Source organism: Sinohyriopsis cumingii, unplaced genomic scaffold (genome assembly GCF_028554795.1).
Source record: "Sinohyriopsis cumingii isolate HCF-2022 unplaced genomic scaffold, ASM2855479v2 utg000360l, whole genome shotgun sequence".
NCBI classification, from domain to species: Eukaryota; Metazoa; Mollusca; class Bivalvia; order Unionida; family Unionidae; genus Sinohyriopsis; species Sinohyriopsis cumingii.
Window position 1 is genome coordinate 207,668 of NW_028315892.1, and position 22,187 is coordinate 229,854.

The window sequence follows — 22,187 nt, forward strand, 5'->3', positions numbered from 1 at the left end:
TCGCTGTCATCGTTGGATTTAATGCAGACTATGATATACGATTTTGCTGCCTCGGGACAGTTATTTCTAGGATATTGAATTAATTTTACATAGACCACGTCTCATAGCATTTGTTGATATGAAAGTTAGGTTGATTTTCCAATATTGTAATGCTAAACGTTTCCTTCTTCATAGTATAGAAGGGAGAAATATTTACACTAATAAATTTCGTTTTTTATGCCACATTGATATGCTTGATCATAGGATGAGTCATGTCAGAGGCTACATCTACTTAAGTGTTCCTTTGACTGCAATGGTGACCTTTGAAAAGTATGAAAATCATAAAACCTCTGTTTTCAAAATAGCCCTTGAATAGCTGATTGATTAGATCATGCTTTTGCAATAATCCGTCTAGCTGAAGATGAATCCAAAGTAGTATGTAACATCAGATTGCATCGATCCTTTAACAAGTGTCGGGTTCCTTTTCACCAACGACACGTGACTCAAACCACGACATACCGGTTTTCTCCACGCAGTCGCTTATTACGACAAGCACATAGGATGCATCATAATGTTTTGCAACCTAGATCACGAAGAAAGGTATTGCTAAGAGACGTAAGGTTCGTCTATTATTAGCCTAAATATGTCGTTACGTAAATAAAAATATGTCGAGCGAAATAACACAGATAATCAAAACAACTGGCCGAGCGAACTTAATGTCAGACTTTATTGTTACATACATCATGCTATGAAAAAAAGGGACTGAATTTTATAATTTTTCATCCATAAGTTATTGATATTGATAACATTTATAAGTAGACGATTGATATTGTTCTCTTTCATTTAACAAGGCCATGGAACGTTTACCTAAAAAACTGTCAAATTCGCGCAGACAAAAAATATATTTATGCCGTACTTATTCCAATAGACACCCACTTCTAACAAACGCACCCACTTTTCTCACACAATTGAAATTCAACAATTGTTCCTGGATATAGGCCAGCCTCCTCTGCAACATTCATAGTTGTCAACAAATTTAGAAATGTCCATGAGAAAATAGGATGTTCTACACTTAGACCCAAATAAACATGTTTACCTCCAATGATATGAATATTTAATCAACAATGAGATAAAAACATTCACTATGCATTATGCTGCATTAAAAATAACTGTCGATCGTCAGATACACAGCGCACATGATCTTGGACAAGGTCAAGCACTATATAATATGTAACTTATACTACAATTTAAATATCCACTATAAATTTGATTAGCTATTTCTGTTAATTATTATTTTGATTTCACATGCAATTAAAAATTTCGTACGATGCTGTCTTATGAATGACTCAACTTATACATGAATTAACATGCTACTTGTATACACGCGAAAGTGCATCTGCAGTTATAATATCTTTTCCCTTAATATGCCTGATTTCATTATTGTATTCCTGCAATATCAAACTGGACCTTAATAATTTCTGTTTTCGTTTTTCATCTTCCGAATGAATGAAAGGGGATTGCGATCAGTGAATACAATAATCGGAGAAGGAGCTGAACTAATATAAACATCAAAGTGTTGCAAATCAAATATGAAAGCTAAATAATCCTTTTTTGAAAAATAGTACACTGGTGATAATTCGTCAAAGGCTCAGCAAATATGTAAACATTTGAGAAAACTTTATTTATAATATCCAGTCATACCCAAACATCGCATCAGATACATTATACTGATATACACAGGGAATTTAGTGATAGCCTTGATCTTAGCCTACGTAGGTTTAACTTGCCCCTGTCCCACGATATGTCCTAAAATTGTGACACAAGCACCTCTTTATTCAGTTTGACTTTACGAGTCATTCGATTCGCATCACTGAGTTATAAAGTATTTTACAATTGTCTCCATGTGATCTTTCGAGCACTCGTTGTCAATGAGACGTCATTGGTGTAAAGCCTCACAATGTACCAGATATTAGCTACATGTGATGTGATGTGATTTTGATTTTTAACGTAGCTTTAACAATTTTTCAGTCATATCGCTACGATGTCTGCAATGTGGCAGTTTATAGTGATGTCTAGCACTGGGCCATCATGCCGCAGACATGTAGCATGATGTCCCACCCAGTCACATTATCCTGACACCAGGCCGACCAGTCCTAACACTAACCTCTTAATGCTGAACGCCAAGCGAGGCAGCTGTTAGTACCATTTTTTAAGTCTCTGCTATGACTCGGCCGGGGATCGAACCCACGACCTCCTGCATCCGAGGCGGACGCTCTAACCACTAGGCCACCGGAGCGGTGCATTAGCTACATTGTACAGCAACTATCAGCGATACAGTTCAGCAACCATTTATCTCAGCAAATGCTATATAGTACACAATATAATTTTGCACAAGACAAAACAGTAAATTACCATAGGATATGGCACAAAGATCTTAAAAAATTACTGAAAGTGATGCATATTCACAAAGAAAACAAAATGTGCTAAACAAAGAACATTTCTGGGTTAAGCACCTTATCAATTGTCCCATATTATTCACAAAAGAGTTTAAACGAATACCTTTAATTAACATTTTAAAAAAGTATTTATATAACACGCTTACAGACACAAACGTACGTAAATCAGCAATACAGAAAAATATTATTGATTTCATTGACACATGTGCGTATGGGTGCACCACCTGTATGACCCTTTCAGTGTTTAATCCAAAGTTTATATCTTGGCCTTGGACTTCAGACAATTCCAAGAATTTAGTTTTGCTAGAAACGTTTATTGCTTCTAGATGACAATTTGCTAGACAATTCCGACAATCATTTATGCTGCTAATCACGGTAAAAGATACCCACAAATTGCTCTTATCTTCGATGCTATGAGTAGCATAAATACACTGGATCTGAACGAACAAGTTTTGCCGATATACCAACAAAACCAACATAAAAGAAAATAAAATAATTGGATATAACCCGAACATGTACATTTCTAAAAGTATAATCGCATTTAATACATTACAAAAAAGGAGATATTAGAGACTGTATGTAGGAAATCTGTGTTATTGTTACAATCATGCACAATTTAACCTGGAGAGATGCGAATAAATTGGTTGACCTATGCATGTAATACCTCTGACTTCTAAATAAAATGGTATCAACCTCATTTACAATTAGGCTATTGTTACACCTTAATCAGCATCCTGAATGTATTATGTTGCAGATTTGTACGGTCTCCAAGACAAATTAGATATACTGTATTATTTCAGTTTGCTTTTGGCACTGTTGGTGAAAATTTGGGGTCTATGAATTGTTATGTATATCTATATTTTGTAAGTCTTTGTAAATGACTGTATTACATTACACCCGTATCATATGGTCATCATTTAAATAGTAATAATCATCTATAATAAAAATATTAGTTAATTGATGTTTGTGCATTGGTATAAAAATCTATTTCAAGAAATTAAGAGTGCAGATTGTGAATGATCTTTATATAGAATTGACCTACGTGTTTACGATCATTAATAATAATATTAATAATAAAACTATTTGAAAACTGTGAGATAATCTCTCATTATCTAGTGCGGTCATCTGAGTTATTAGAAGAATTAAGTTATTTCCATTGAATACGTTACGTCAACCGGGTTCCTTTATGATGTGGGATATTTGCAAAGGGTCACGTATCTTGTAGTAGCATAATGCGATTTTACCCTTTATGTTTGTATATAAGAACCTTACGCTAGACTTTTGTAATCAGCCGCATTTCTTTCGTTCTTGTTGTAGCATCAGTTTTCAGACGTTCATAATGTTGTTCTTATATATAATTTGAGATGCATTTGTTTAGAGTATTCATTGGAACTACAAAGTGTTGATTCGTCTAAAGTATTATTCTGAGACTATTTTCGATTATTCAAAGGAGTTCTAGAAATTTCCATTTTGATACATCAGGACTATTACCAGACCAGTATATTCTGGAATCGAAAATTCATTCGGAACATTTGATTCTTTCGCCCTTTAATATGACTTTTTATTATTTTGGGTTTTATTCATAATACTGAAAGTTCCTTTATATTGTCATTTTATAACTTTGATAATTACATTATTTGTTAAATTTTACAAAACTTATAGGTTCTGCTTCTTTCAGTTACATAGTTCATGACAGTAAATTAGTAACAATGTATAGTTGCAAATTTGAATGACAACTAGTTGATGCAATTGTTCCCGTGTGAATTATGTGATACAGATTATTGGACATATACCTTAACATTATAATATGTATCATACGAAATTTGATTTCTTATCTTTCTTGTTTTTCTACGATGATATTCCTTGCAAGACTATTGGCAGAGGTGAGGTTACGCAACATCTTGATCTAATTCTTAGAACTTGTGTTAAATAAACTGGACCTTCTTCTTCATGGATGAATGATATGGTGTTGTTACTAGTGTATTGTACAGAGATACTTGTCTAAGAAGTCAAAATTGTGGTTTATAAAGACATTCTCTCTCTACCATTACCTCTAGCAAGTATGAATAACCCTGAAGATTCGGGTACGCTCAAAAAACTCATATATATATATATATATATATATATATATATATATATATATATATATATATATATATATATATAGTATATACATACATATATACATACATACATTCATATATATATATACATACATTCATATATAAATACATACAGTCATATATATCTACATATATATATATATATATATATATATATATATATATATATATATATATATATATATATATATATATATATATATATATATATATATATATACGTAATTGACTCGTGGCACATGTATATGTTATATGTGTTTCTGCTGGAATATGTCACTACAATGCAATCAATTTCGATATCAATCCATTTTTCAATTTCCTTAAATGAGATCATCTTGTTTTATAAGGATCAATATTAATGCTATGATTTGCAAAATATATGTTGTTTCTTTTCTTCTTGGGATAGTATGACTTTTTAAAGTATGACCAAATCGTAGCCCATTTTATCCTGAATCTAACGGATGCTTACGAATGTAAAACGTTCTTAGAACGTACCAAGCCTTGAGAAGCAAAAGTTGTGTTACTGATGCAGGGTTGAGGATTTTGTGACTGGTCATATTACTATCGCTAGGAAAACACTTTCAATGCATATTTGATATAAAGACATCATCTACAAGACCGAGATAAAGTGGACAAATGTTTTCATCAAGATGTGCAGGATCTGAATTTACTGTTTACAATATGTTCCTTAAACTCCATACTATCTGAACGAATTTATTCTATTCCTTATCGGGTTACCTGGGATCAGAAATAATTGGATCACTATGTATATCGAGTCCTATGGAATCTGTCTGACTGGGATAAATATACCCTTCAATCTCAACTGAATCAAAAGGAACATCATTGAGATACCTATCTTATTCTAAGTTTTCAGAAAAAAACATCATCAACATTTATGTCGCGTTGAACGGCATCTGAAAGAATACTTTCTATATTTTCATCACGTTCCCCTGGATATGATGGACTTAAGTCAACGGTTGATATATTGACTCCCTTGTAATCTGAAGGATTAAGGTCCGAAGGAATTGGATGGATGTATTCGCTAATATCGCAGGCATGTGACCATATTGGATGGATATATTCATCGGATTTTGTAGGATCAGAAGGAATAGGATTAATATAGCCTTCATGTTCTATGGAATCTGAAAAGCTTGTCTCGATTTCTATAGGGTCTGCATTTATTGAATGGGAGTATACTTCCAGCTCTTCAGAACTGTGCTGTCTTGAAGTTATCTTTGCATTAGATTGCATGAGCACTGAATGAGCTGGATTGACAAACTCACTGCGTTCTACATTAACATTTATTTCGAGATTAGTGCAAAATTCTCCTCTTGTGTTCGTCACAATTGTCCAGTAATGTTGCAATGAGGATTCCTCTTGATCATGTTGATGAGATTCTCCTATATCAGATTGCGCATTTATGGTATTGTTTGATACTCTGGCTCCACGTGAGCTGAAAAATAAGACAGTGCTAAAGTTGTGATTAAAATCACAAACCTTAGGAATAAAATTGAAACGTGGTATCCATATATTTGCATCAGCAATTACATTTCTTGTAATTCAAGGAATGAAGTTGATAGGAATTCGATTATAACGTCATTTTGTAATATTCATTTTATAAATAATTATTTATTAGATTGACTATACAATCTTACGACTATAATCTTCATATCAATGCCTCATACTATCGTGTATTATTCTGGATTAATGCCATGATCAACCCATTCAATACTAATCACCTTAATCACGTTGTGAGACATACAGCCACATATAGGTGATTTCCTAACTATGGCACGAGAAGTAATAATTAAATTAGTTATAGTGTTTGGCTAACTATGCTTTAAAATGAAGCTAATATTCACATGGAAGTTTAAGTAAATGTGTATCAACACAAGCATAACTACCAGTGGTAGCTCGTTTCTTGTAACACTACGGATGCTATCTCAATCTCTCTCTCTCTCTCTCTCTCTCTCTCTCTCTATATATATATATATATATATATATATCGCGCGTGTAAACACACAGACACATTACCTTGCGAGGTTTTAGGACTGTAAGATGTAAACGTGTGCAATATATGTACATGCACCATCGACATACTATCGACCTATAATATACCCCTGCAAAGTATACGTTCTATCAAGTTAAAATATTGAAACTTCCTTATGAATTTATGAATTTGTGAAAACATGGTATTAGTAAGCGAGAACACTTAGTTTAATTATATTAGTCTAGAACTTATATAATTTGATTAACAGTATTATGAACTGAATTGAACAATGTCATTTAGGGAGTCCGTTTTGTTAGCATTTCAATAATTAACATACATTTCTATTTATGGTGCGAGTCCTTTTTCCTGTTGAAGTTATTCAAATCAAGATCATATTTAATCGATTAAACTAATGAATTTAAGCGAGTCTTATAAATATTATCTCATTTTAAAAGCACTGTTATGTCAGTTAAGTGGCAATACTTTTTCTGGCCCTTTTATTCTGAACGTGATTGTTTACGTCATGTTCATAATCACCCGTATATATGATTGTGGTGTAAAGAATATTTTGCATTGGTTATCTTAGTGAAACGTTTGAGATAAGTACACAAAATCAAAAATACAAACATTAATTGGCTCGAGTGAATGGACTTCGTCTTTCAGCAGATGGGCCTTTGAAAAAGCAAGCATTCCGCAAGATGATGCAACAAATATCTCGGGTCCGTCTTAAATTAATTTCAAATCATTGATATTATATTTATATGTTTACAATATTATTATGATACCTCCTAATGGCGGTGCAAATCGAATGTCGTTCAAATAATATATCTCACCCTCTAATCTATCTATATTATAAAAAGTCTTTCAGACCTTTACATCTAAACGCACGCCTATTCTAATGCATTTTGATTGTATCTTTTGCGTAATGTTTGTATTATGCTTGGAAAAGGGAACAATCATATGTACCTGTGTATATATTTCTTCAGTAAACAGCAAAGAACAGCTATAATCGTTCCAATAACTCCAATGCCTGGAATAACATGTACCAGGTAACGTGTCGATGAGATGTCTGAAAGACATTATGGTTGGTTTTTCTTTCTTAAAACATCTCATATCTCTCTCTCTCTCTCTCTCTCTCTCTCTCTCTCTCTCTCTCTCTCTCTCTCTCTCTCTCTATATATATATATATATATATATATATATATGTGTGTGTGTGTGTGTGTGTGTGTGTGTGTTTGAATTCGTTATAAATGCTTACATAAGGTGAGAAGTTAGCGAATCAGCAAGTGCAATAACGAAACTTTATCTTTATTCTTGATGCATTTTATCACCCGTTCTTCATAAGTGATGTTGCAAAAGTATATACTTCTTACTAGAAAATGCAAGATTAACAGTTAGATCGCATTTAGATTCAGCGCATATATCTAACGACCATGTCTTTACCATACCTATATGCTTCAATATATATTTTTATGTACAATATTGCGAACGGAAGAATTCTGATTCATAGATATATGGACAAATTTGTTTTTCTGTTTGATCTTTTTATTGTAAATATTTGCAAGGCTTTTATTTGTTCGAAACCGTCTTCATTTTATATTTTGCAATATGATTTCTGCCCGATGGTGTTTTTATTAATTGTTAACACTATTATTTTATTTAGTTTAGAAATGATTCTGAACAAATTATTATACTGAAAACTAAGATGTGCATTTGAATATTTAAAACCTTTAATGAACAAATATATATTCTGCATATAGCAACATCTTATCCGTTGAGGCAAAAGCCTATGAGCTTATATATTTATATCAGAATATACAAAAATGCTTTTTACCTATGATAACTTCTTTATCCTGGTCTTTGTCTGCTGTCGATGTAATATTATGAATGTGTTCTACAATACAAAGAGGTATAACATTACACGCAAACAGTCAAAAGGTTTCCTCCGTTTTAAGCCTATTAATGTTTACTATTCATTACTTTATAGACATTTTTAGAAACTGAACACACACAGTGAAAGCTGTCTTGCAAGCACACTATTTTTGACACTGCTACCCTTTAATCAGATAATTTCAGTTGGATTTTGAAATACTACATTGCTTTAGGCAATAAATTCCCTCACAGTGGAAGATATAAGTATGTGGTACAGTTATATATAAATATATATATATATATATATATATATATATATATATATATATATATATATATATATATATATATATATATATATATATATCCATATATCTATGCATCTATCGTATATATATATATATATATATATATATATATATATATATATATATATATCCATATATCTATGCATCTATCGTATATATATATATATATATATATATATATATATATATTGTGCATATAATTTATTTATGCACTAACGTATCATTGAATGTTTACGCCAAATGTATTGCTACAAAGGAAAAGATGTTATTGTATTAAATAGCTGCAGCAGGCTATATAAATAAATGCAATTTTCAGGATATGAAACGGACTGCTCTGTGATTGATCGCCACCTATGCCACAATATGCAGAAATAATTAAATAATGAAGGTCTATATAAGCAACATAATCATATTCGTCTAAATATTTGCTGAAATGTTCATTCGATTATATGATGTATAAAATATCCGTTTATAAAAATGGAGTGACACCATCTAGCATTCTCGATATTATACCTTTTCTAGATATATAGTTATTCCACTATGGTTTTATTACTAGTGGAATAATTTCTAGGTATGCGGGTTCACGGTCTTAGTTTCTTATTGTATATGTCTATTTAATATTGTACAGATTTTTGTTTTGTTCTCTCCTAAAACTGTAAATATTGTTGTTTTTTTTTTACTCGTGCAATTCCTTGTGTATTTGTATTTGAGCTTTTCTTTGCCCCCTTTGGGAGACATTGTTTTAAGTATGGGCCTATTTTATCTTTTTTGAGGTTATGTAATATATTTATATTTTGTCTGCAGTGTGCATTCTCATTTTCTTTATTTTGACTTTCGTGAGAATCTAAAATAATCAAATGCTCGGCTGCTGTCCGTGTCAAATTCAATGAGATTACATGTTCGTTATTTCGTTCTTATTAATTATTATACTTAGACGATTCGCAAGGATAACGGATGTTACATGTGAAGGAAATATTCGACATTCTCGCTCGAAAACAAAATTCTCAGATAAACACAGAAGGGATATCACCTTGAATATTCAGTTAACTTGTATGAAATCTATGCATGTATACAAAATGATGTTATTAATACTTTGCATCACCGAAACATATTTACCTGACTGCATGATATGAATTGTCGCAGAGGTTGTGACATTCATATTAATTGGATTTTTTGCTTGGCATGTGATACTACCAGTAGTTGTTGCATTGACAAGCTTCAGTTCTGCACCTTCTGTGACTATGTCTGTATATGAGAATGTCCATCTAAACATACAAGGTGGGAAGCAGTCAGCAGAACAGAATACTGATGTTGAACTAAATTGATATATGCCTGTACTGTTTTCGGACGTGAATAAAACTACTTCATCTGGGCCATCTAAAACGAAGAATAAATAATAGATATAGCATCTGATATTATATTAATTAAATCACTGCTAAAGATTTATCAACCACATAATCAATGATTGCAAGATGTATAGCATTGCTCACGGTTATATATTAGATATTCTTGGTTCTGGTTGTGCATATAATTCATGTTTTACATTAATGAAAAACAATAGGGACAATACAAAGAAGCATGAATAACAACCAACGATCACCAGCAATATACTGATTCTAGCAAATATGCTTGCCAGAAAAAAGAACAACAAAGGAGCAAGATATTTACCAATGTACTCATATCCAATGATAAGCTACATTGTTAAATACAAATATTACATAGTATCTGGTATACCCCAACTAACTCCGTCCTCGTTCTCAGATAAAATGTAGGTGGGGAACACTATATTTACTACTAAATTATTGCAATGTCAAGAGGTCACTACCTGTAGCTACAGTAATTTAAGCTTAAACTATGAAAAATAAAATCGGGTTTATGGAACCGCATGGCTAAAAGATGTAGTTCCCATGTCTTTTATGCTATTGAAAAGTAATATCGAGGAAATCTTTAGTTAGACGTTCAGTAATTCAATTTTAAAATAGTGTTAGTTAAACGTGCTATAATTTAATTCCAAATAAGTAGAATATAGTTATATTCCTCAAACTGGATCTCTGTTTAACAATCAACATCATGAAATGCAACAAATATGTAAAGATATACAGATAATTACTGTTACATAAAGCTGTTGATTTACATTGGTAGCTGAAAGAAAAAACGTGGTTAACTGGTAATGCAAACAAATTCAGAACAAGTTTCAGATTCAAGCGTTATACTAAGATTTGCTGTTAGTAAGGATGAAATCTTTGATCATAAATGCCAACATATACGGCAATGTTAAAATATTCAAATGGACCAGAAACAAAATGTTAACGATTAGAGTTTAACAGAAGATTAAACGTGCAGCGGGAGAAAACGTGTGCAGCGTCGAAGAAGAATCAAGCAAGTAAATGTAAAACCAAAAATTATAAAAAGGGGTACAAATAAGCACGAATAACCTGGAGATTTTTGATGATTCGAGATCGGCCAAATCATCCATGTAATTGCCATATATCGTCATCCTTGCATTAAAGTCTTCGATAAATATGGGTCTAGCATTTGGATATATGTATTAACTATATACATTGTTAAACAATACTCAATGACAAGAAATAACATTTAGTACATTCATGGGTTTTATGATTTAGGTTGAGATATTCTCCATATTCTTTGAGCGCTAGCCGGATAATTTTAAAATAAAATTTTCCTGGCTCGGCTGAGGAAAATACAACATTATACGCTGTCAGCAAAGTCGTGTTAGTGGACAAAAACAAACAACAACACTACAAATAAATCACCTTCAAGAAGCATCGAAACTAATGGCATACCATGTGTACTGAAACCATTGCAATCGCTGTATTTGTTTCTCTTGCTTCGATATTATCCGCCATTATTTATGTATAGCTAGAATACAATGTGTAGGCACTTCCCATTGTAAAATTCGTTCTAAAGTCTACAAAGGAGATACGCCTTGCCGGTTTATGTTATATGGTTGTTAAAAGAAAATTGAAACGAGTGAACTAATGGAACCATGATAGTATATAGAGAGCATTAAGAAAACAGAACATAAATTCAGAAATAGAAAATGTCTATATATATATATATATATATATATATATATATATATATATACACACACAGATGTAGTTTTTATCGCATTTAAATCGAATTAAAAGATACAAAACTGAGAGAAAATCAAAACAGTCATCCACTTACATATTTTCATTGGGAAAGGATCGCTATGAAATCCACTTCCGGGTTCTGTGCACGTATAGGAGTTATATTGATCATCAGCTGATAAATGTCTTACAGAAAGAAACATATTGTCTTCAGAATATCTATCACTGTTGATTATCATAGATCCATTAACTCTCCACGAGAACCGTCCCGCTGACGTACGGAAAGAAATACACTTTAAGACTATGGAATAATTCAATGCATTATAGTTGGATATATCTATCTTTGGAATCAGTGTTGGGTCTGAAAAGGTGAGAAAATATATAACTCTATTTGGAAACAATCTAATCACATAATAATAACTGTAAGCAGTTTCTACGTGGCGAAATATGGCTAGTTTACGTTATATTTTGCGGCACCAAAATTGTATTCTAAATTCATACACTTTATGGAGAAACCATGATATTATCTAATTTACCACATCATGGTAGCATAGGCATGAGCTTGTACCCTTTGCATGAAGCATTACCACCTCTCCTAGCAGCTGAAAATAAATACATTTATTCTTCTAGAATGGATACATAATAACTTGTCTGCAATTAATCACAACTGGTCTTGTGTTGTAGATCGACTCAGGTAGCTAGGCATTTCTGGGCAAATATTGTCGATAATAATGTGGCATATACTTGAAGAGAAATTCATATACTGATACTTCAGAGTACTTTAAGTAATGTACAAGTATACATAAAGATGAAAAGGATAATAGAAATGTATAAGTTTATCGATACCATATTTAACTTTTATGATAATAGTCTCTAAAACTGTGGCGCTGGCCATTTGCGGATTCGTCGCATGACAGGTGAAGGTACCATCCTCTTTCACATTACGTAGCTTTAAGACTGCTCCACGTCGCATCATATTTTCTCTATATCTTTCAGTCCAGCTAATTAGACAAGGGGGGAAACATTCGGCAGCGCATAACACTGTTATGGCATCAAACTCGTTCACCTCAGTAATGTTGTTAGATGTATTAAACACAATTTCATCTGGACCATCTGAAAGGTAAAAAGCAAACTAAATTAGGCGTAATATCTAAAATGCATAGGAATAGAACAGACATAATACAATAGATGAAAAGAGTCGGTGACACTTCCTATACCCTGAACATTGATGCAAGACAGCAAACATGGGACGAGAAGACTTGTTAGTATTTCAGGCCGACACGTTTATTGGTGCATTCAAAAAATATTCCCCGAAGAAAAGTAATTTGCTAATGCTAAGCTGTATAGTGTACGCATATTACCCGAATGATTATTTTTTTTGGACAGTGCGATCATAACTAGACAATATTCATATGCGTTTCCAAACAAAGCTATCATCCATAATTGCGTCATTCGATGATAACTATGGATACTGCTAGATGGCACAAAACACTATCGATATGATTGTTTGATATTGTACATAACATTTGTTCAGTAATGACTTAAGAAGATAATAATACAACTACTACTACTACTACTACTACTACTACTACTACTAATAATAATAATAATAATAATAATGGTACTAATAAGGCCTTTAAAACAACCACTGATAATATTATACTCACAAAGAACATCCAGTGATAAAGAACTTTCATTAAATGCACCCGTTATAATATTTTGAACTTTGCACGAATAATTCCCAGACATTCCTCTTGTAATATTCGTTATTTGCAATGTTTGTTCTTCAGACGAAACGTGCTTTTGGCCAGAAGATGGGTCCAATTTAAGCCATTGAAATGAGCAAGTCGGATAGCAGTCCACGTGGCAGTTAATGTTTAAGCCATTATACTCTCTGACTAACACGTTTTCTGGATTGAACTTAATGGAAGTAGGTCCAACTGTAAGAACGATACACAGAATTAATTCAGTTATATAAAATGACTATCATCAAAAGATTGCGAGTCAGTAATTCGACATAATGTTGAGGTTGATTGATCATTAATTCCACTGTTCTACCATTTGTGCATGCTATTCAGAAAAGCATAGAATTTAAAATATCGCAATTTTGAATAAAAGTGAGAATAAATTATTCCAAAATACCATATTCACTTGAAAATGTAAGCTTCCCTTTCACTTTAGTACATCATATCATATTTAAGTTACCTCTTGCAACGGATATTTGATATCTAACTTTCACATTATCAACTCATCAATTTTATTTTGTGATTCGTTTGGACTCAGGTGGATGGATGCATATTTTAAAAATCAGACAATGTTCAGCTTAAGCGCTTACGCACCATTTGTTCAAAATAACTAGCATACTAATAACTAGATGAGAACATATTTGCAGGGCTATGTGTGACATTATTTCCTGTAATAAACACACACAGTCATGAACTTACATGCTTTTATCCAGAAAGGATCACTTTGGAGCTTACTTCCTGGTTCTCTACATGTGTACGGGTTATTTTGGTCTTCAGCTGTTAAATATCTTATAGAGAGGAAATCATTATCAGGTGAATATCTATCACTGTGTTTCACCAAAGATCCATTAACCATCCAAAAAAACTTTCCCTTGGACTTGCGGAATGAATGACACTGTAACACTACAGCTACAGAATAATCCGAAACATTATGTCTGACTCTGCTTATCTTTGGAATCAATGTTTCATCTGAAAAAGTGAGAACAATATTAATTTCAATTTCCTCCAGTGAGAATAATGATTTGATATTTTAAAAAGAAATATAAGTTTCCGCTGCAAACCTAATGGCAACCATTGTACGTATTATGTTCTTACATCAGTTGGGGTTAATCCTTGATTGACTCGCCCTACCCTTCACGGAAAAATCGTATGAACCAATTGATTTGTTCCGTTATGATTACATCACTGTGTGTTTTTGTGTTTGTGCTGCATTTACATCACACTTATCAACTGCCGGTACACATATATAGATGTGTAACATGGACATAATTGGAACATATTGATAAATATCGATATTGTTCTTGGGGTGAAGATCAACCCTGGTAGTAGTGTCATTTGAGGTGTTTACCCTCTGTATGCCCTTTTGGCCTTGATACAGGTCACAGTCACAATCCCACATGATTTGGGATGATTATTATTAATACTCCAGGAGAGCGCGATTCATCAGCTGTAGAGGTTATGACGTAAATGAGAACTAATAAGGCCAAACGTGACAAATCTAGGCAGATTAATAATACGCATACCATCTACACGTCTACACTCTCGTCTAATGGTAGGCACATATAGTAATTTTAGGCTAATCAAATATTGATTGTTCTGTCACTAGAACTAGTTCAGTTATTTTTTTATATTAGCAGGGCTATTCTAACTCGATGCACATTAAGTAAAATCTAGTTTATTGCTTTATCTAGATTCAAAAGGTACCTAAAATGAACTGTTTTGATAAAATCTGCTTCGGTACGGATGATGTAATTACGCAGTGAGCATATGAGTATCTTCAAAGTAACGATCAATGCAGCCTTGGCTATCAGGAAACGTGCCACTGATGTATACAGGTACTTTACACAGTCTCAAAATCGTGTGCGTGTTTTAATTATAGATGTTGCTGGCACGTTAAGAGACAAATGTTCATGTAAACTAATCCAATAGTATATGTGACTGCAACCTAAAATATATCGTGTCGTGGCTGTTGGCTGTTGGCTCTGACACCGTCAAAAAAGATAATGATGTCCCACGGGTTAATGTGTAATAGGATTTCAAACACAACACGGCACACACAGCAAATATCATAAGGTGTCAAAAACTTCGCATAGGTGTTTACTGAAACACTAAAGTGAATGTGTCCACACTTGAAAAAAAGCAGTATATACTCCCAGATGGTATTACCATATACGCGTATGGCCATCATGCTGTTGTAAATCTACCTAAGATTGCGAATTGCACAGCGATTCAATAACGTACTAAAATCCTGGTGCCAGTTCTGTATTCGCTAGACCGACTTGCAATTACTTGTATATGAAAGAATAAGCCAGTCTATCACGGACATGTGGAAGAGAGAACAAGTGCTTCCTGATGACCCTCAATATGTGACTGGACATGAACCAGCTATGCAAAGTCGTTGATAAAGCACTTGATTGGGCAACAATGTTCGACAAATTAAATGAGTGACCTTTGCCACGCTTACTAACGTTTTCACGGCAGCTTCATATTTCCGATACCTAGGAGAACTGTACTATATCTTGGATAATGTCCAGCTTCACCAGGCTTTGGTAGGCTATTATAATCGATTTGTATATCCGGGCCGGTACCAAGTCCATAGTAATTGTATCTAGGTATATGTATTTCACCAGCGTATTTACTCCCTGGTGTCATCGATCTCTTTATTACAGCAACCGCGACATCACTGCCCATAGTTTTTTTTTTTTTAAACAGACCCAGATCCTATGCCTCCTCCGATGGAAATGAAAGTTCTAATCACATTAACTTTTTTGCCGCAAAGAAGACCAAACTGCATTATATTCTGTATTATCTAATCGTATTTCACGAAGACATTTCAATGTCATTGACACTTCCATGCAAGCAACACCAAACCATCAAAGCAATGTGATACATTTCTGAAATCTATTCGTGCCATGATCATTGCTCTTGCTAGATGAAGGAAAACACATCTATTGCTGACTAAAATTGTACGATGGTTGCTGTGAGATCCTTTGTACTCAACTGCACCGTCGCCTGATGATGACCTTGTTAATTTGTTTTGAAAGATCTTCAAAAAGTTCTGATAATTTGCAGCAATGGCAAGACAACTTTATCTTCCATCGAGTTCTTTACTACCTTCGATGAAGCTCTTAACTTTTAATATTTGGAAAAAGACGAAAAGAATTGTCTGGTGTATGAGGATATGCTGCTTGAACACCAAATCAATCCTAAACACATATTTGCACGAGATATACACAAAAACACAGACGTGATCTATCTTAACGATACGCAAGTTTAACTTAAGAAATCCGTCATAACTGACACATGCTAATATGGCGTGGCATTGACGTGCATTGTCCTGGAAATGTACATTGCACTTTTCGTGCCGCCGACCACACGTGGGATGAATTTAATGACATCTTTACGGGAATCACATGGAATCAGTATATTGTTTTGTACCATTCATTTGACTGAGACTTGCAGGGACGAAAATCATGCGGATCTGGATACACTATTTTAAAAATCAAAAGCAATTAAAACAAATTTGTGCTAGTGATGTCATATAAGAGTATGGACGTGACAAAAGTAAAATAAGTCAAGAACAGCAGAAACTGATTTATAATGTTATAGAAGGCCCCATAAATATCAAATATATGTTACAGTAGCAACAACATGCACGAAACTACCCCAAAGTGTGCTTTGAATATACATTTGCGCCGCTTATGAACCAACAGTGAAAAGTGCCAAACATGATGATGATATTGATAGGGCTATACAATTATCAGTGAAACAAGTTTTAGCGCCACTGGGAACAGAAGGAGAACCCTGTCCTATTACTATTTAGATTTTGCACAGCTGTTCGCAAAGTTATTGTGGGGTTAAATATACAGCCACATTAACCCCCCAAAATAACTCCAACGATGTCATTCGGCGATGTGCAGCTGTTGATGATGGTAGAGTTGTGCTAAACATTAGTACTTGAGATGCTTGTGTGATCTCCTTCATATACTAAAACATTACGTCATTTTATCGTTTATGCAATCTGAAACCACTTAAATGCGGTCGTTTCTCTTACATAACACCGATGTGCAATTCGAACATCAATTATATGACAATTTACATGACAGAAAAGAATTCAGCATGACCTTACCGCAACAAAACACTTATTCTTGGCGTATCATAATGATTACGACTCTATGGTCATAAACTAAGTAACAGAAAGATTCTAAACTAATATGTTTTTAAACCTTAAATACTAATTTAATTATCAAATTAGTTAAAATTCTGTGAAAGTTCAAATGAATGAAAACCTAAGCATAAATTTCGACACAGGAAATGTACTGGTCCACCAATAATAGTGACGTTGTCCATAATTCCTTTGAATAATTCACAATATTTCCAAAATAATATTATAATCAAAATAATAATCACATTCTATTCCTACTAATCAGCCCAAGCAAACATTTTTCCTTTCGAATTATATCTAAGAACAACATAAAAAATAAACTACAGACTTACAACTGGAACACAAAAAATGAGGGCGACTTCAACATAGGAATAAATCTGAATCCACAGTTATCTCCTTATATACACCTGCTATTAGGACTATATTTCCCAACATACCTCACGTGACAGATAACACTACTCAATTTATTTCAAAACCTGCTTGTCAAGCGACTTAGCCCAACCAATGGGAAGTTACTCACTTCTACATGAGCCGTCCAAACCCCACCAGTCAATGAAAACTTAACGTAAAGTCGCAAGTATGTATTTACACATCTGTTTAATTATGTACTTTAGTCACGTAAGCAAAATCTAAATAAAAATAATCTGTACAACAAACAACCACCAAAAAAACTTATAAAAAATTTAGATAAGACCATCTGAAATGAGTTACACATATATATATATATATATATATATATATATATATATATATATATATATATATATATATATATATATATATATAAGAAAGTATAATTTGAGACAATAACCAAGCTCAGGGTAAGATGTTATTTGACAGCTTCGAAGTGACTGGGGTTTCTTTGCTAATCAACGGTCATCAATAACATCATAGAGTAATTAGTTTTAACTTTTAAAACCATCATTTATCACGTGCTTATGACAATCTTCTGTCCTATATAAACCAGTGTGACAACGTAGACCCGGGTTTGAGAATTTCCAGACATGATTTTATGACACTCTACATGCTTTATTCCTTTTTCATGGAACACTTGGGGGTGTTCAGACAATCAATTATCACCGTGTAGTTTCATGCACGTCATTGCCGATCCAGCTGTTGGTTATCGATGGAATGATGTGACACTTTCTGACATAGCACTATTGTTGGAGGGTGCTTGTGGTCAGATGAAAGTGATCAATGTATATGTGGAAAATTCATAATTAAACCTGCTGCTTATCCGATTAATAATGTCCCATAATGTGAACTTGCGAAATAAGAAGCAAATGTGGGGATCATATTGAAACTTTCTTCAGCAGTATGGACCAAGAATGTTTCTGTGTGATTATCCCAAACACAGACTGTCCAGCTTAATGCTGCCAAACACAATAACACCTGATTGACATTAAAAGTTTATAGATCAGAGGCGACACAAACGTAAAAGAATATTTCCATTCATTGAAGAAATTCCAACTTTGCTAGCATCATCTGCTACAGCGGTTGCCATGACGCTAGGGGCTGTCTGAACAGCATTAGCTATGACTCTTAAAAAGGCGTTCGGTGGTTGTATAAAATAAGGAATAGGCCTTTGATTATCTTGAAGAGGCTGCTGAATACCATCGGGCAGAGGCCGTCTAGTACACGGTTGCAGAAGATCATGCCGTTGACCAAGCTTAACTTACTCGCTAGATCAGTCGAACGACAAGTGTGCCATTAAAATAGTGTAATTAGCTAGATGTGCGTGCACGTTATATGTTTGGACGTGATGGGACCGGACAAGGTCTGCCTGACGTGCATTTGTACTACGTTTATTAGTAATATCAGAACTATGATGGACCATCATTGCTATTGACGCGAAATAGCAATTTAAGCAGAACAATAGTTGTGAGACGAAATTACGACACCGTGCTGATCGTAATATACAAAACGGTCGTGTTTGGTCTTAGATGCTGTTTGCGGTTTTGCCGCGCAAACGACTGTAGGTCTTGACGTGAGTGGTGTTACAACCATCGTAGGTACACTAGTCTGAATTATTATCCGGACAATGTCGATTCTAACACAATTATCTGGTAGCGGTAGAAAATTATTTTGATACAATTGTTTTCACGACCACGTGTCTATTCATAGGTGCTTACAAAGTGTATTCACAATAAATGCTGCGTAAAACAATATTCCCTTTCGTGAACTATTAATCTTATCAATTTGTTATTGATAGTATGAGTAGTGATAGCCTGCCCGGTTTTTGTCACTTTTGCGTTTTGGGGTTTTGATATACCTCATCTCTTATATCCACCATGCCTGGTACTTTCATATATTATTAATGATAATTATATATGGGTTGTGAACATAATAAAATCGCTTGCCGAGTCATTTGGGGATTTCAGGGCCAAAACGGGGCAAAAAGGGTACAAACGACATAACGACACTACTCAAATTGCTGGGTTTCATATTGTTATATTAATACTGTTTCAATTAATAACATAGAAGTTCGTGCGATTAGTGTTGATATAAAATCAAGATTCCGTTTAAAGTAACTACCGACCAGCAAGAACAAAATCATAGCTCCAAGTTGTCATATTCAATGAGTAGGTCCGACATGATGTTTCTGGTGGAGTTCTATAAATGAAGAAAGTCATAACAAAACTGTTCTCACTATACTATGCTAGTGTATCCTTACCAAGTTTAACTGATATGTTGATTGTCTGTGCAAGTTTGGTGCCAAGATTACGATTCCACGCAAGACATGTGTAGGTACCATTGCTTGTCACATTGACTACCTTTAGTGCTGCACCTCCTATATAGTTGTTTGCAGACGTCTCAGACCAGTTAATAATACACGGTGGGGAGCATTCGGCTGCACATAATATTGTTATGGAATCAAATTCGTCCACCTCAATAATGTTTTTAGATGTATTAAGCATAATTTCCTCTGGACCGTCTGAAAAGTAGACTAAGAACTTAGATGCAATATATACGGTACATTAGAATCGAACGGATCTAAAAATACACGACATCAAGAAGAAACGTTTCTAATGAGGTTGACATTATAAACACGCTTTAATAATACAGTGCTTTATGAGTATTTACTTTACAATTCTTAATGTTGATGGAATGTGGAATGACATAATGCTACAATCGGATAAGGGGTGGTTTGTGTTGATATCACATCCTATAACGTGAACATGGATGCAAAAAGAAGAAATACCCAATAGATTGATTAACTAAATCAAGCTGTGAAATTGATCCTAGACAGAATCTGCGCCTCTGAAACAATTTTATTTTATTATCTTAAAGACTTAATGATATCTACTGATTCTTATTTATTGCTCCGCTCTTCATGCAAATAATTGCTCAATATAGCAGATGTAATTTGTTCAATGTTGTGTTAAGATGCAACTTGTATTACTACTTTAACACTTACTACAGTCACTACCACCACCACTAATAATACTACTACCACTACTACTATTATTCTTACTACTATTATTAATATTGCTAATACTATTGCTACTACTAATACTACTACTACTACTACTAATGCTACTATTACTACTACTAATAATAATAATAATGATAACTAATGTTAGTAATCGTACTCACAGTGAACATCCAGTGAAAAAGAGCTTTGAAGAAATGCGCCATTTATAAGATTCTGAACTTTGCATGAGTAATTCCCAGACATATTTCTTGTAGCATTCTTTATTTGAAACACATCATCTATCAATAAAACGTTATTGTGGACTGAGGACGGATCCAGTCTACTCCATTCCACAGAACAAACTGGATAACAGTCTGTAAGACAGCTAACATTCAAGTGATCATTTTCTTTTACCATCATGGTGCTTGCTGTTACCTTGATGACAGACGGGCCAGCTGCATGGATTATATAAATTAATTACACGATAATCAATAACATTTGTAACTGTTTATGCATGAATTTTGTATGTAATGTGTGTACGTAATGCACAACAACGAACTGAATCGAGTGCAACATTATTGAACCAATATATCAGAATGTATGATATCAGCGTGTCAGGCGAACAAGTCACGAATTGGTACCACCAAAATGAAAATATTAGTAATTGTTGAAGTTTTGTCATTTAATTATATCATGTTGATGTATTTAATGTGTTTCTGCGCTCAAGGAAGGCGATATCAAAGTTAGGAAATGGTTTTGTTACAATAAGAATTTAAAGCACTCCGATGCCTCGTCGGAGTTTGGATTTAATACGTCATAGCTAACCGATAGAGTTGAAATTTGTATAGACGATAATAGGAAACTATCGATTATAATACCACAATAGGCAACATATCAGAAGGTGATTACTACTGATGTCGATCACCTCACCAAGAAAAACGAACTATTTTCCAAAACGACCACACTAAAATAAAAAAAAATTGTAATTAAACTGTTATTGCTTCAATTCATGTTCGCTTGTATTGGTTGATATCTTAAT

The 22,187-nt window shown here is 33.6% G+C and overlaps 2 protein-coding genes across 2 annotated transcripts; both read right to left on the reverse strand.

Annotated features, from left to right (window-relative positions):
* Window positions 1-4,827: 4,827 nt before the first annotated feature.
* On the reverse strand, window positions 4,828-12,603 carry LOC149774232 (uncharacterized). The gene is made up of 5 exons (XM_089945581.1): window positions 11,921-12,603; window positions 9,845-10,105; window positions 8,383-8,442; window positions 7,515-7,617; window positions 4,828-6,011 (listed from the first exon to the last, which is right to left on the reverse strand). The coding sequence occupies exons 1-5, from the start codon at window positions 12,060-12,062 to the stop codon at window positions 5,429-5,431; spliced, it is 1,149 nt and encodes a 382-aa protein (XP_089801707.1). The 5' UTR covers window positions 12,063-12,603; the 3' UTR covers window positions 4,828-5,428.
* On the reverse strand, window positions 12,364-21,561 carry LOC149774233 (cell adhesion molecule CEACAM1-like). Its single transcript, XM_089945556.1, has 6 exons — window positions 21,331-21,561; window positions 20,408-20,668; window positions 14,268-14,537; window positions 13,491-13,763; window positions 12,670-12,936; window positions 12,364-12,425 (listed from the first exon to the last, which is right to left on the reverse strand). The coding sequence occupies exons 1-6, from the start codon at window positions 21,410-21,412 to the stop codon at window positions 12,364-12,366; spliced, it is 1,215 nt and encodes a 404-aa protein (XP_089801682.1). The 5' UTR covers window positions 21,413-21,561.
* Between the last annotated feature and the right edge of the window lie 626 nt (window positions 21,562-22,187).